Source organism: Phacochoerus africanus, chromosome 4 (assembly GCF_016906955.1).
Source record: "Phacochoerus africanus isolate WHEZ1 chromosome 4, ROS_Pafr_v1, whole genome shotgun sequence".
NCBI lineage: Eukaryota > Metazoa > Chordata > Mammalia > Artiodactyla > Suidae > Phacochoerus > Phacochoerus africanus.
The window spans coordinates 127,039,406-127,052,527 of NC_062547.1; the positions used below are offsets into that span (position 1 = coordinate 127,039,406).

The window sequence follows — 13,122 nt, forward strand, 5'->3', positions numbered from 1 at the left end:
CTGCATAATGAATTATTTAGTAATTAGTGGCATAGAATAACAGTCTTTTATTATGTCTCAATTTCTATGGGTCATGAGTTCAGGCATGGATTAGCTTTGGCCTTTGTTGAGGGCCTTTCTAGGCTGAAATCAAGATGTAAGCCTTGACTGCAGTCTTTTCTGAGGCTCAGAGCCCTATTCTAAGCTCACTCACTATTTTGAGAATTCAGTTCCTCATGGCTATAAGATGAGGCTCTCAGTTCATAGAGCCTGCCCACCATTCTCTGGCATGTGGGCCTCTTCCACAACATGGTAGTTTGTGCCCCAGAGGATGGGACTCTTGGGGCTTGAACTATGTCTACCACAGGGTTATTAAAGAGTGAGGTGACTGCTTTGTTCTGTAAAAATAAAATCTTTCCTGTGTGGCAAGCATTTCTCCAGGCCATGGAAATGTAAATCTCAATGCAGTTTCTTTCTATGGTGGGGTGGTGGAGCCCAACAAGGAAGCACTGTTTATCATGTTGTTCAGTAATAGAGGAGAGGTGTAACTGAGCTACACTGTGAAAATCAAGGAGGGGAATAGGGAGGGAGAAGGTGGGGCCAGGAAAAGTTTGTGTTTTGTATGGAAAAAGTAAAAATAGTGATGTAGTTCTTGAAACTACGAAATTATTTTAAAAATCATTTATCGATTTTTCTACGAAGCAAAATTTGATATTTAAATGAAGAAGCTATTAAAATCCTTTGTCTTTTCCCGCAGATGGTATACCTCAAGTTTACTATTTTGGCCCTTGTGGTAAATACAATGCTATGGTGCTGGAACTGCTGGGACCTAGTTTGGAAGATTTGTTTGATTTGTGTGATAGAACATTTTCTCTTAAAACAGTTCTCATGATAGCTATCCAACTGGTAAGTAAGCAGGATGTTTTGAAATTGCTTGAACAATTGTATGGTCTGGTTACTAATTTACATTAAAAGTTGAAAGTTTTGCAACATTATCTTACACAGCATTGGACTTAATAAAAATATACATGTTTTACTTTTTACTTTTGTTTTGTCTTTTTTTTAGGGCCACACCTGAGGCATGTGGAACGTTCCCAGGCTAGGGGTGAATCAGAGCTGTAGCTGCTGGCGTATGCCACAGTCATAGCAATGCCAGATCCAAGCCTCGTCTTTGACCCTACACCACAGCTCATGGCACTGCCAGATCCTTAACTCACTAAGTGAGGCCAGGGGTAGAACCTGCATCCTCATGGATACTAGTCAGGTTCGTTACCACTTAGTCACAACGGGAACTCGTATGTTTGCTTTTAATGTCATTATCTTTTTAGGATGAATATAATTTAAAATAACTGCATCATTTGTGTTTTATGTATATAAAGGAATTAATATCTTATTGCTTTAAGGTCAGAATGCTCAGGAACATGGATTTTTTAATCTTAGTAATAAATTAAAATGGCCTAGAAAAAGAAGAAACAAACTAATGAGAGAATCTTAGAAACCATTTGAACTCCAGGGAGCCTATAGGGAAACAACTTAGAGGATGATTTTAATGCAGTTTTGAAACAAATGCCAGTTGGTATATGCTGAAGTCTTTAAATTGCTTTTATCCATTGACTTGTTACTTTTACTTCTACAGATTTGTCCTATGGATATATTCAGATATACTTAAAGGTTTTTGTGCAAAGATGTTTATAGTAAAGTGGGAAACAACCAAAACTGCACAGAAATTACAGTGTTAGTTGAAATCATTAATAACCATGAAATAATATGCAGCCATTAAAAAGTATATGTTAAAAGAATGTTTCATCACCTGGAAAATGCTGATAATATATTGTTAATGAAAAGTATAGATAATAGAATACTTGATGTTATATGACCAAAATTTGTTAACAAATGAACAAAAATGGCCTGAGTGACTATGTATTTACTTCCATTGTGTTGTAAACCATGATTATCACTAAATCAAGCACTTTTATTTGCTTATTTGTAGTATTCTATTTTGTGAGAGTTTATACAATGAACATTATTTGAAATGTGTAAAGCAATTAATAAAAATGTATTATTATTATTAGAGTTGTATTCCACAGTTTTCTAGTCTTAAGATTTTTTTAAATGTTTAATACCTAAGTGCAAAAGTAAAGAAAACAGTTAAGAGAAGAAAAAGGTACAAAGGTGCTCTGTTAATTGTTTTTAACAGTTTAGACTCTTTAAACTTCTTTAGTATAATAGTAAGTTTCACTATTACTGACCTGATAAGGAAGAATAAATTGCAGCTTTATGAATATGTGATTGTATTTGATGACTTTTTAAAACTGTTTGATGAAGTAAACAAAGCTTTTTGATTCTATTAGGTAGCATGATCTGAAAATGTTGATTGAATCAGGCTTAGTAATATGAAGGAATTTGTAAAATTCAAGTACTTTCATTTATAAGTGACCATAATAATAAAAAGCAAAGATTTTTAATCATTATTGGACATATATTTGAGAAACTAGAGACTGCTGTCATGTTACTCTTAAAGAGTTGAAAGAATTTCTGATTTTTTCTTCTTTATGTATTTTCATTGTGAAAATTATCTTGCCTTTATCATACTACCTTATGCTAGACAAAGCCTAAAATAAAATTTATCTTCTCTTTTTTGAATCAAGATTTCTCGCATGGAATATGTACATTCAAAGAACTTGATATACAGAGATGTAAAACCTGAGAACTTCTTAATAGGACGACCAGGAAACAAAACCCAGCAAGTCATTCATATTATAGATTTTGGTTTGGCAAAGGAATATATTGACCCAGAGACAAAGAAACACATACCATACAGAGAACACAAGAGCCTTACAGGAACAGCTAGATATATGAGCATAAACACACATTTAGGAAAAGGTATGTGTACCTTTTATAAGTATGAAAGTTTAAACTCATTAAACTAACAGTGTATTTTTATTTGTTATTCTGGTTCTGTTTTTGCAGGTTATAATTGCTTCTATTGTATTTTTAATTTATCCTGTCTAACTAAAGTTTATTTTTATTTATATTTAATAAAATTCTTTTAAAGTAAGTTGCTTTAGGATAAATGAATGACGAATATCCTCACATTTACAGTATCTTTTTTTATAGAACTTGGAATGTTCAATTTTGATTCACTTAGGTTGATCCATTTGATTATTTCTGTTAAAGAATATGAGAGAATATTTTCATTTCAACTGAATTTAACATGTGTAAAGATTTTTGATTGAAACAATCTTTCTGATACAGCTAGCCAGGGAGATACCCACTTGCTCAATACATTGAATGGTGAGAGTACATACCTTAAAGGTGCTGTGGATTCTGCACTGGCTATTATTTAACCTTTTAAAAGGGGTTCCTTATTTGTAAAAATGGTAAAATAGTATCAACTGTACAGGGTTTCTTAGAGGTGCCCCCCTCCCGGCAGTTCAGGATCCAGTCCAGGTTCACATTTCACCTATTTGTCGTATCTCTTTAGTCTCTTTTCGTCCGGGACAATGCTTTGCCTTTCTTTATGGTATAACTTTAATGTTTTTGTGGAATACAGGCTATTTTGTATAATGTTCTCAGTTTGAGTTTCTGATATTTCTTCATGATTATCTTTAGGTATGCAGTTTTAGCACAAGTGTCACAGAAGTGATGCTCAGTGTATCATGTCAGAAATGTCAGAAAGGACCTGATTTCACTTGGTTCCAAGTAGCCCTTTTTTTTTTTTTTTTTGGTCTTTATAAGGCTGCACCCATGATACATCGAAGTTCCCAGGTTAAGGGTTGAATCAGAGCTGTAGCTACCTACCTACGCCGCAGTTCATGGCAATGCCAGATCCTTAACCCACTGATCAAGGCCAGGGATGGAACCCCCGTCCTCGTGGATACTACTTGGGTTCGTTACAATTGAGCCATGGTGGGAACTCTGGTTCCAAGTAGTTTTGGTCACTTGCTTAGGTTAGTATTTGCCAAGTTTCTCCTCTTGAAAGTTTATTTTCCCTTTGTAATTAAAAAATATTTTCTAAGTAAGTTTTTGGAATTATGTAATATGTTGTTTCTTAGCAAATTTTTGCTCCCTAGATTTAATATCAGTTGATTTTTTTTAGCTCCACCATTCTTTGTATATATATACTAGTTTACGTTCTAATGTAGGCAAAAGGTTTCCCTTCTTCTCTTATTTATTGACTTATATCTGTATAGACTCATGGATTCTTATCTAATTGAATTTGTTATAGTCCATTACTATTATTATTTATAGTCCATTACTATCATTATTTATTACTATTATTATTTATAGTCCATTACTGTCATTATTTATTACTATTATTATTTATAGTCCATTACTATTATTATTTATAGTCCATTACTATCATTATTTATTTTGATGCTCAAATTATCCTAGTTTTGGCTAGGATTGCTCTATCAAGTTGGCTTCACTGTACCTTTGGCATGTTCTCATGAGTCTTTGGGAACTTCTTTACTTTCTTATGCAACAAGTTGTTCCAGCCTCATTTTTTAGCTTCTTGGCTATAGCCCAGATACATTTTTCTCAAAAGCCCTGGTTCCTTTTATTGGATAATGGTATATAGAAATCAAGATTTGAAGTACAGTCATTGCTACTGGTATGTTAGAGCTTCTAGGCCCCTTCTGTAGCAGAACTTAGCAATGTGTGTATGTTTGTGTGAATATACACATACGTACTGACTTGTGTGTATCTACGTATACCCATATATGTACACATACAAACATGCCTACACATATGTATGCATGTATACACATATATTAATATCTATGTGTTAAAAACCATGAGTTTATTCTGATACTGAAAATTTCAGTCTAATGGCACAAAGTGGTATCTCCCCTTTTCATATATGTAATTCCTTTCCCTTTTCTATGTTTATATCTTTCGTTGCCTACAATGAGATATCTGGCTACCACTATTTGGGATATTTACTTATTTTTAGAAGCCTAGGATACTCAGAATGTAGTTTCAGAATTGGTAACTGTTAACCCTTTGTAAAGTAAGCTTACTAGAATTGTGATATTTGTTTCTTATTTTATTGAAGAGTCCTTTTTAAAATTGAAGTGAAATGTACCCCGAGTGAAGTACACAACATTTGAGTGTATAATTTGGGAGTTCTGACAAATCTATACACCCGTATCGCACACAACTATACCAAGATTACCATACTTTTCACCACCTCTTAGACTTCCTTCTTGCTCTTCCTCAGTCACTCTCCAAAAGCAACTGCTGGGAGTTCCCATTGTGGCGCAGCAGAAACAAATCTGACTAGTATCCATGAGGATGCGATTTCAATCCCTGGCTGCTCTCAGTGAGTTGGGGATCCAGTGTTGCTGTGGCTGTGGCTGTGGTGTAGGCTGGCAGCTATAGCTCCTGTTGGATCCCAAGCCTGGGAACTTCCATATGCCGTGGGTGCGGCCTTAAACAAAAAGAGCAGAAAAAAAAAAAAAGCAACTGCTGATCTGATTTCTGTCGCTGTAGGTTAGTCTTGCTGATTCTATTACTCATATAAAAGGAATGATATGATTTCTTTTGCGCAGTCCAATATGTCTGAGATTCATCTGTGTTGACAGTAGTTTGTTCCTATGCAGTAGAGTAGTATTCCATTGCATAAATATACCACAAGTTGTTTATTCCTTCTAATGTTGATGAACATTTTGAGTATCAACATTTTTTTGCTGTTATGATTAAAACTATAGTGGCATCCTTGTAAATCATTATCCTAAGATCGGAATTATTTTGTCGTCTTGTAGGTATTATCTGGATAGGAAACTGCCAACCAGTTCACCAAAGCATTCATACCATTTTCTATTTCTACCAGCAATGACTGAGAGTTCTCTTTGTTTCACATTTTTGACAGTATTTGGTGTTGTGATGCTTCTTCGTTGTGGCCACCCCAGTGAATGTGTGTAGTGGTATTTTATTTTATTGTCTCATGATTATGAGCACTGCTCTGTGTGCTCATTGACCATTCGTAGATCTTCTTTTGTGTTGTGCACATTGTTTAACTGTAGTCTGGATATAAGTCCTTTGGCAAATATATGTTCTCTGAATATTTTCTTCCAGTCTGTGGCTTGTCTAGTCATTTTCTTAATATTGCCAATTGATGAGTAAAAGTCGTGAATGTTCATGAAGTCTAATTTATCAATTTTTCTTTTATGATTAGTTTTTAAATCCTAAGAAATCTGTATCCTTTGTAATGAGAACGTTCTATGTTTTATTTTACCATCTAGAATTCGTTTTTTTGTGTGCGATGTGAGATAGGGATTGAGATAGTCTTTTTATAGCATATTCTTTCCCATTGAATTACTTTTGTGCCTTTCTAAAAAATCAGCTCTAGGTTGTGTTTGCAATAGTTAAGAATATTCTTAAGTTTTAAGGCACAGTCAGTTTTCATATCACAGGAAGTCTGACATAATTTTCTGCTTTTAGATTCTATATCTAGCATCTCACACAGAAGGGAGAATAGATAGAAACAAAAACTAATCAGTACTTATCCAAAAACTAATCAGTACTTTTCACTGTCCAAATGTACCTTACAGTACAATCACAATTTATCCAGGACCTTAAAAGTCATCTAATCAAACCTCTAACTCCTGATCTTCGCTGCTTCTCTAACTGATGTATTTCCCTGCTTCTGCCTCTCAGCCAGAACCAGAAAGCACCTGGCATCCTCCCTGAGAGCCTACCTGATAGTAGGCTCATGGTATTTTTTCAGTGTTTGAAGTGCCTGAAAAATGTAAATTTGCCTTTCTTTAAGAAAAGTCAGTAGTATTTATATTTCTGGCAGTATTTGGGGTGAGTGCCTTTCAATAGCAAACTTGCCTTATAGATTTCCGGTATGATTGGGTAGGTATACAGTTTTCAGGACTGTGTCTTCTGTTTAGAAACACACATGATTGTGTTTGCACAAACAGTGTCTATGCGAAATTTTCATTTCATGGTGGTTAAGACTATTTTATAACAACTAACAAAGATTCACCACTACTGCGTTGTGAGGCATGAAGTCACAACTTCCTTCTGGCTTAGTGTTCTTCATGGTAACAATGGTAAATGTAACAGCATTCTGTTTGTTGAAATAGCAAAGTGAGTCTGATATGTTTGTCCTTGTTAGGAAAAGCCTTCAGAACGTGGGAAATGACATTTAACTGTTGTAATAGTCTCTTTTTACTTTTCTTTCAGGAAGAAAACAAAAAATTATTTCTTTGGCAAGTACTGTGAAGAACAAAAGTGTTAAATACTTAGTTTTTCCCATTTGTAAAAGTCTCTTCTCAGTTCTGATGTAGAATTCAGGAATAGATGGGTAAAAACAGATTTGTTTGGCAGATTACACGGATTCTTTTTTTTTTTTTTTTTAAATTAAAGTAGAGTGAGTGCTGCAGAGTTAATTGCATTCTATAAGTTTGGGATGGCTGTGAGCATGGAATATTTAGTGGCGTTTTGAGTTTAGAGCACTTGACTTTGGGAGGAGTCAGGAAGAGATAAAGAAGAAAGAACAGTGAAAACATGGCGTTTTGATGGTGATTTTAATTTGTGTATATATAATTTCTTCCTTTCTTTCTTTGCCTGGACTTTGGTTGTTACTTTTAAAACCTTCGTATTTATTCATTTACTCTTGTGCATTCAAGGACTTCCTATTCACATGAACTTTTCAAAATAGAGAATTTGGTTAGAGGGACATTTGTGCAGGTTTCCGTGTATCTTTCCTTTATGGAGGTGGAAACTGTATCAGATTTAAAAAGAAAAATTGTCCCTTAATAAAAAGAATACAGAAGAATAAAATCACATTGTGAAACTAGCATCTTGGTTCCTATGGTGTATATCTATTGCTCTTAATTAGGTTCAGAAGGCAGATGCAGTGATTCATATGTATGCTTTTTTATAACTGGTTAAGTCACCATTCAAGATGAAATTTCAATAAAGCTGCATGTGACAGATGTGAATTCCCTTGGTCTGCTTTAATGGAAGCATTCTTTAGTACAGTCATGTTGAATTGTTATTTTTAATTGTGTCTCGTCAAGTGTCTTCTTTTTAATATCTTTTTAAAGACTTTTTTGGTCAACTACTTGAACCTCATTTTTAATCTTCCTTTCGATTACTTTTTTTCATTTATGTCCTCTTGTTGAAGTTATTTGAAGTAAATATTTCTTTTTAGTATCTTGAGATAAAATTTCTTTTATTGTTAAATTATTAAAATTTTTAAATTATTATTGAGTATTCATGAATATAAAGACTAGGATTTGCGGAGTAAGTTGCCAGTTGCTTCCTAAGTGTTAAGAAAAATCTGTGTTTCGTAGCAGAATGATATTTCAAGCCCCTAAGTGGTTAGCTCTCAGAATAGGAGGGAAGTAATCACAAAATTATGTTGTTACAAAAATACCTTCTTTCAGTGCTCTCATTCTATGATTTGGTTCATTTAATATAATTTCTAGTTAATTGCCCCAATCCTGAGGCCTACTCTTTAAGCCTTCCGAATGGCTTTTAAAAACACATATTTACATTTTATAATTATATTTTAACAGTTTAAAAATGCACTGCATAATTCCTTGCTTTCTGAGATAAAATACGATTCTAACTGATGATTTCCTGATATTTCAGGGTCATAATTTTTGTTTGATTACTGTTATATAGTAATCACACCCTCAAGGTCAGTTGGAGAGTGTTTGGGTGTATTCCTTTATCTAAATAAGTTTAGAGAAAATGCATTTAAACAGTAGCGTATTTTCTGAAGTAACCTTCCTTTTTTTTTTTTTTTTTTTAAGTAACCTTACTTTTTAAAACACTTTTTAAATTCACAGCAAGATTGGGCAGAAGATAAAGAGATCTCCCTCCCCCACCCCGCAGCTCCCCCACCCCGCAGCTTGCATACTGTCAAATTATTAGCAAGTCCCACCAGATTGATACATTTGTTACAACCTACACTGACACATCATTATCACCTAGAATCTATAGTGTACCTTAGGGTTCACTCTTGGTGTTGTATGTTCCTTAGGTTTGAACAAATTTATAGTGACATGTATCTACCATTATAGTATCATACAGAGTAGTTACACTTTCCTAAGCATCCCCTGTGCTTTACCTAATCATCTCTCCCTCTCTCCAACCCTTGGCAACTGTTGGGTTTTTTTTTTAACTGTCTCCATAGTTCCATCTTTTCCCGATGCCATATAGTTGAAATCATACAATATGTAGCCTTTTCAGACTGTCTTTTCACCTAGTAATATACATTTCAGGTTCCTCCATGTTTTTTCATGGCTTGATAGCTTTTTTTTTTTTTTTTTTTAAGTGTTGGATAATATTCCATTGTCTGGAGATACCACTGATTATTTATCCATTCACCCACTGATAGACCTCTTCATTGCTTGGCAGCTCATGGGCAATTATGACTAAAGTTGCTATAAACATTCTTGTGTGGTTTTTGTATAAACATACATTTTCAACTCCTTTGTGTAAATACCAAGGAGCTCAATTGCCGAATCTTGTAGTATGAGTATGTTTAGTTTTGTAGGCAACTCCCAAACTGTCTTCCAAAGTGGCTGTGTCATTTTGCATTCCTGCCACCAATGAATGAAAATTCTTGTTGCTCCACATCCTCACCAGCATTTGGTATTGTTAGTGTTTTGGTTTTATACCATTCTAATAAATGTCTAGTGTTATCTCATTTTAATAGGCATTTCATGATGCCATATGATATGGAACATTTTTTCACTGTGCTTATTTGTCACCTATATGTCCTCTTTGGTGAGGCATCTGTTAAGGTCTTTGGACCATTTTAATCAAGTTGTTTGTTTTCTTATTGTTGAATTTTAAAGGTGCTTTGTATAGTTTCTATAATAGTTTTTTTTTATGAGGAGTGTGTTTTGCAAATATTTTCTCCCAATCTGCGGCTCTTTTGATGGTTTCTTTCACAGAGCCAAAGTTTTAATTATAATGAAGTCCATCTCATTAGCTATTTCTTTCGTGTGTTGTGCCTGTAGTTTTAAAAACTCAGGGTCCTCTAGATTTCTCCTATGTTATAGTCCAGGAATTTTATAATTCTGTGTTTTAAATTTAAGTCTCATCCATTTTGGTTAATTTTTGTGAGCAGTATAAGGTCTGTGTCTAGATTCACTGTTTTATATATGGATGTTCAGTTGTTCTTGCATTATTTGTTGAAAAGATTTAGCTTTTCTCCATTATATTATTGCCCTTACTATGTTGTCTGAAATCAGTTGACTGTATTTACATGGATCTGTTTCTGGGCTCTCTATTCTGTTCATTGATCTATTTGTCTATTCTTTTGCCAATACTGTACTATCTTGATTGCTGTAGCTTCACTCTAAATCTTGAAGTACTGTATTTCTTAATACATTTTTTCTCTTCAATTGTATTTTTGCTTTTTATTATATGTATGACTTCTACTACTGGCAACACTTTGCTTTTTTCTTGTATTCATTTGCTTCTTCAAGGAGTCAGGAGAACTTTTTTAGGAATCAAACTAATACATGTTCTAGGTTCTGCTGCTCAGAAAACTTTTTTCTTCCTCAGTTCATGATATTGCTATATTAGGTATCTGGATTAGTGAGTTATTGCTGCAGATTGTCTTGCATAATTGTGCTTTTCCTCTTTTCTTTTAGGTTTGTGTTTTCACTTCTAAAAACTCATCTTAATTATGTGATTTTGAAAAATGTAAGTGAGCCCAGTGAATCTTGAGGAAGAGGTTTTTTTTTTTTTCTTTTTTCTTTTGTGGGGTGCCAAGGAAACACTTTTAACACTTTAGAAGAAAATAGAAAGTAAAACTTGTATTTACTTGTGGTAATGTTTATTTTTATTTTTTGGTTTATGTATAAAGAATGGTTTAAATTTTCTTCAGTGAGAATTTTTGTTGTTCAGGTTCTCTTGTCATGCTTGTATTTAATTTAACTTGCATGTCTTCCGCCTTGTTTTATATCTTGCAGGGAAATACACTAATACGTTTATTCTTGTAAGTATCCATGTTCATATTAGAAAGTTTCCTTCTTCTAAATAAGGCTTTTGATTTTTTTTTTTTTTGGACAGAGGTAAATTTTAGTTAATTTGAAAGGAAAATTTTACAATTGTTGGAAGTTGAATAACAGTTTATTTGAAATAGAAATGTTGCTAGGCAAGTGAGGAATAAAATCAGCTTTAAAAAGAGAAAAATAATTTGAGATGTAGGAGTAGAATTTTTTTTTTGACCACACCCATGATATGTGCAGGTTCCCTGGCAAGGGATCCAAACTGTGCTATAGCTGCAGCCTGTGCCATAGCTGTCGCAATACGGGATCCTTAACCTGCTGTTCCACAAGGGGACTTGATAGAATTTTTATTTTTTAAATTTTTCATTTGAAATTTTTTTTTTCTTTTTCAGCTGCTTCGTGGCATATGGAGTTCCTGGGACAGGGATCCGATATGAGCCGCAGTTGCAGCGTACACTGCAGCTCTGGCAATGCTGGATCCTTTAACCCCCTGTGCTAGGCCGGGATTGAACCTGTGTCCTGGCACTGAGAGACACCACTGATCCTATTGTGTCATAACAGGAGCTCCTAGAATTTTAAAATAGAAAAGCATTGCAGAGGTTTTCAGTAAACATTTTATTAACTGCTTAGTTCTACCTAGCTTTTTGAAGTGAAATAAGTATAGACATGTGGTTTAGAATCCTGCCTTCCCTTTTTTAGGTGCATAGGTTTTTTGTTTCCTTTTTAATTTAAATTATAGTTGATTTACAATGTTCTGTCAATTTCTGCTGAACAAAGTGACCCAATTATACATATATATATTCTTTTTCTCATATTATCTTCTATCATTTCCTGTCACAAGTGATTGGATATAGTTCCCTCTGCTATACAGCAGGACGTCATTGCTTATTCATTCTAAATGTAATGATTTCCATCTACTAAGCCCAAACTCCCAGTCCATCCCCGTCTCTCCCTTTCCTGCGTGGCAACCGCAAGTCTGTTCTCTGTGTCCATAAGTTTATTTCTTTTCTGCTCATCTGTGCCATATTTTAGGTTTCCTCATATAAGTGATATCATATGTTATTTATCTTTCTCTTTCTGGCTTACTTCAGTTAGTGTGAGAATCTCTAGTTCCATCCATGTTGCTGAAAATGGCATTATTTTGTTGTTTTTTATGGCTGAGTAATATTCCATTGTGTATATATACCGCATTCTTAATCCGTTCATCTGTGGATGGACATTTAGGTTGTTTCCATGTCTTGGCTATTGTGGATAGTGCTGTAGTAAACATAGGAGTGCATGTATCTTTTTCAGTGAAAGTTTTGTCTGGGAGTTCCTATTGTGGCTCAGTGGAAACGAATCTGGCTAGCTTCCATGAGGATACAGATTTGATCCCTGGCCTCACTCAGTGGGTTAAGGATCCAGCATTGCTGTGAGCTGTGGTGTAGTTCACAGATGCAGCTCAGATCTGATGTGGCTGTGGTGTAGGCCAGCAGCTACAGCTCTGATTCAATCCCTAGCCTGGGAACCTCCGTATGCCGTGGGTGCAGCCCTAAAAAGACAAAAAAAAGTTTTGTCCAGATAGATGCCAAGGAGTGGGATTGCTGGATCATATGGTAGTTCTGTATGATCCAAAAAACTAAACTGTATTTAGTTTTCTGAGGTACCTTCATACTGTTTTCCATAGTGGTTGTACCAATTTACATTCCCATCAAGAGTGTAGGAGGCTTCCCTTTTCTTCACACCCTCTCCAGCCTGTTGTTTGTATACTTATTAATGATAGCCATTCTGATCAGTGTGTGGCGTACCCCACTGTAGTTTTGATTTCCATTTCTCTAATAATTAATGCTGATGAACATTTTTTTCATGTAGCTGTTGGCCTAGAGGAGAACATAGGCAAAATATTATCTGACATTAACAGTAAATGTTTCCTTAGGTCAGTCTCCCAAAGCAATAGAAATAAAAACAAAAATAAACAAATGGGACCTAATCAAACTCACAAGCTTTTGCATAGCAAAGGAAACCATTAAAAAAAAAAAAGATGAAAAGACAACCTGCAGAATGGGAAGAAAATAGTTGAAACGATGCAACTGACAAGGACTTAATCTCCAAAATATACAAACAACTCATATAGTTCCATAGCCAAAAACCAAACAACCCAATTGAAAAATGG

The 13,122-nt window shown here is 34.5% G+C and overlaps 1 protein-coding gene across 8 annotated transcripts in view; it reads left to right on the plus strand.

The window, feature by feature from the left end:
* The window catches only part of CSNK1G3 (casein kinase 1 gamma 3), a 113,129-nt gene that overhangs the window by 62,919 nt on the left and 37,088 nt on the right, over positions 1-13,122 (plus strand). For all 8 annotated transcript variants that reach the window (XM_047778512.1, XM_047778514.1, XM_047778513.1 and 5 more), the window contains exons 5-6: positions 737-885; positions 2,628-2,862. In XM_047778512.1, coding sequence (XP_047634468.1) covers positions 737-885; positions 2,628-2,862 — 384 coding nt within the window. The remainder of the gene's footprint in view (positions 1-736; positions 886-2,627; positions 2,863-13,122) is intronic.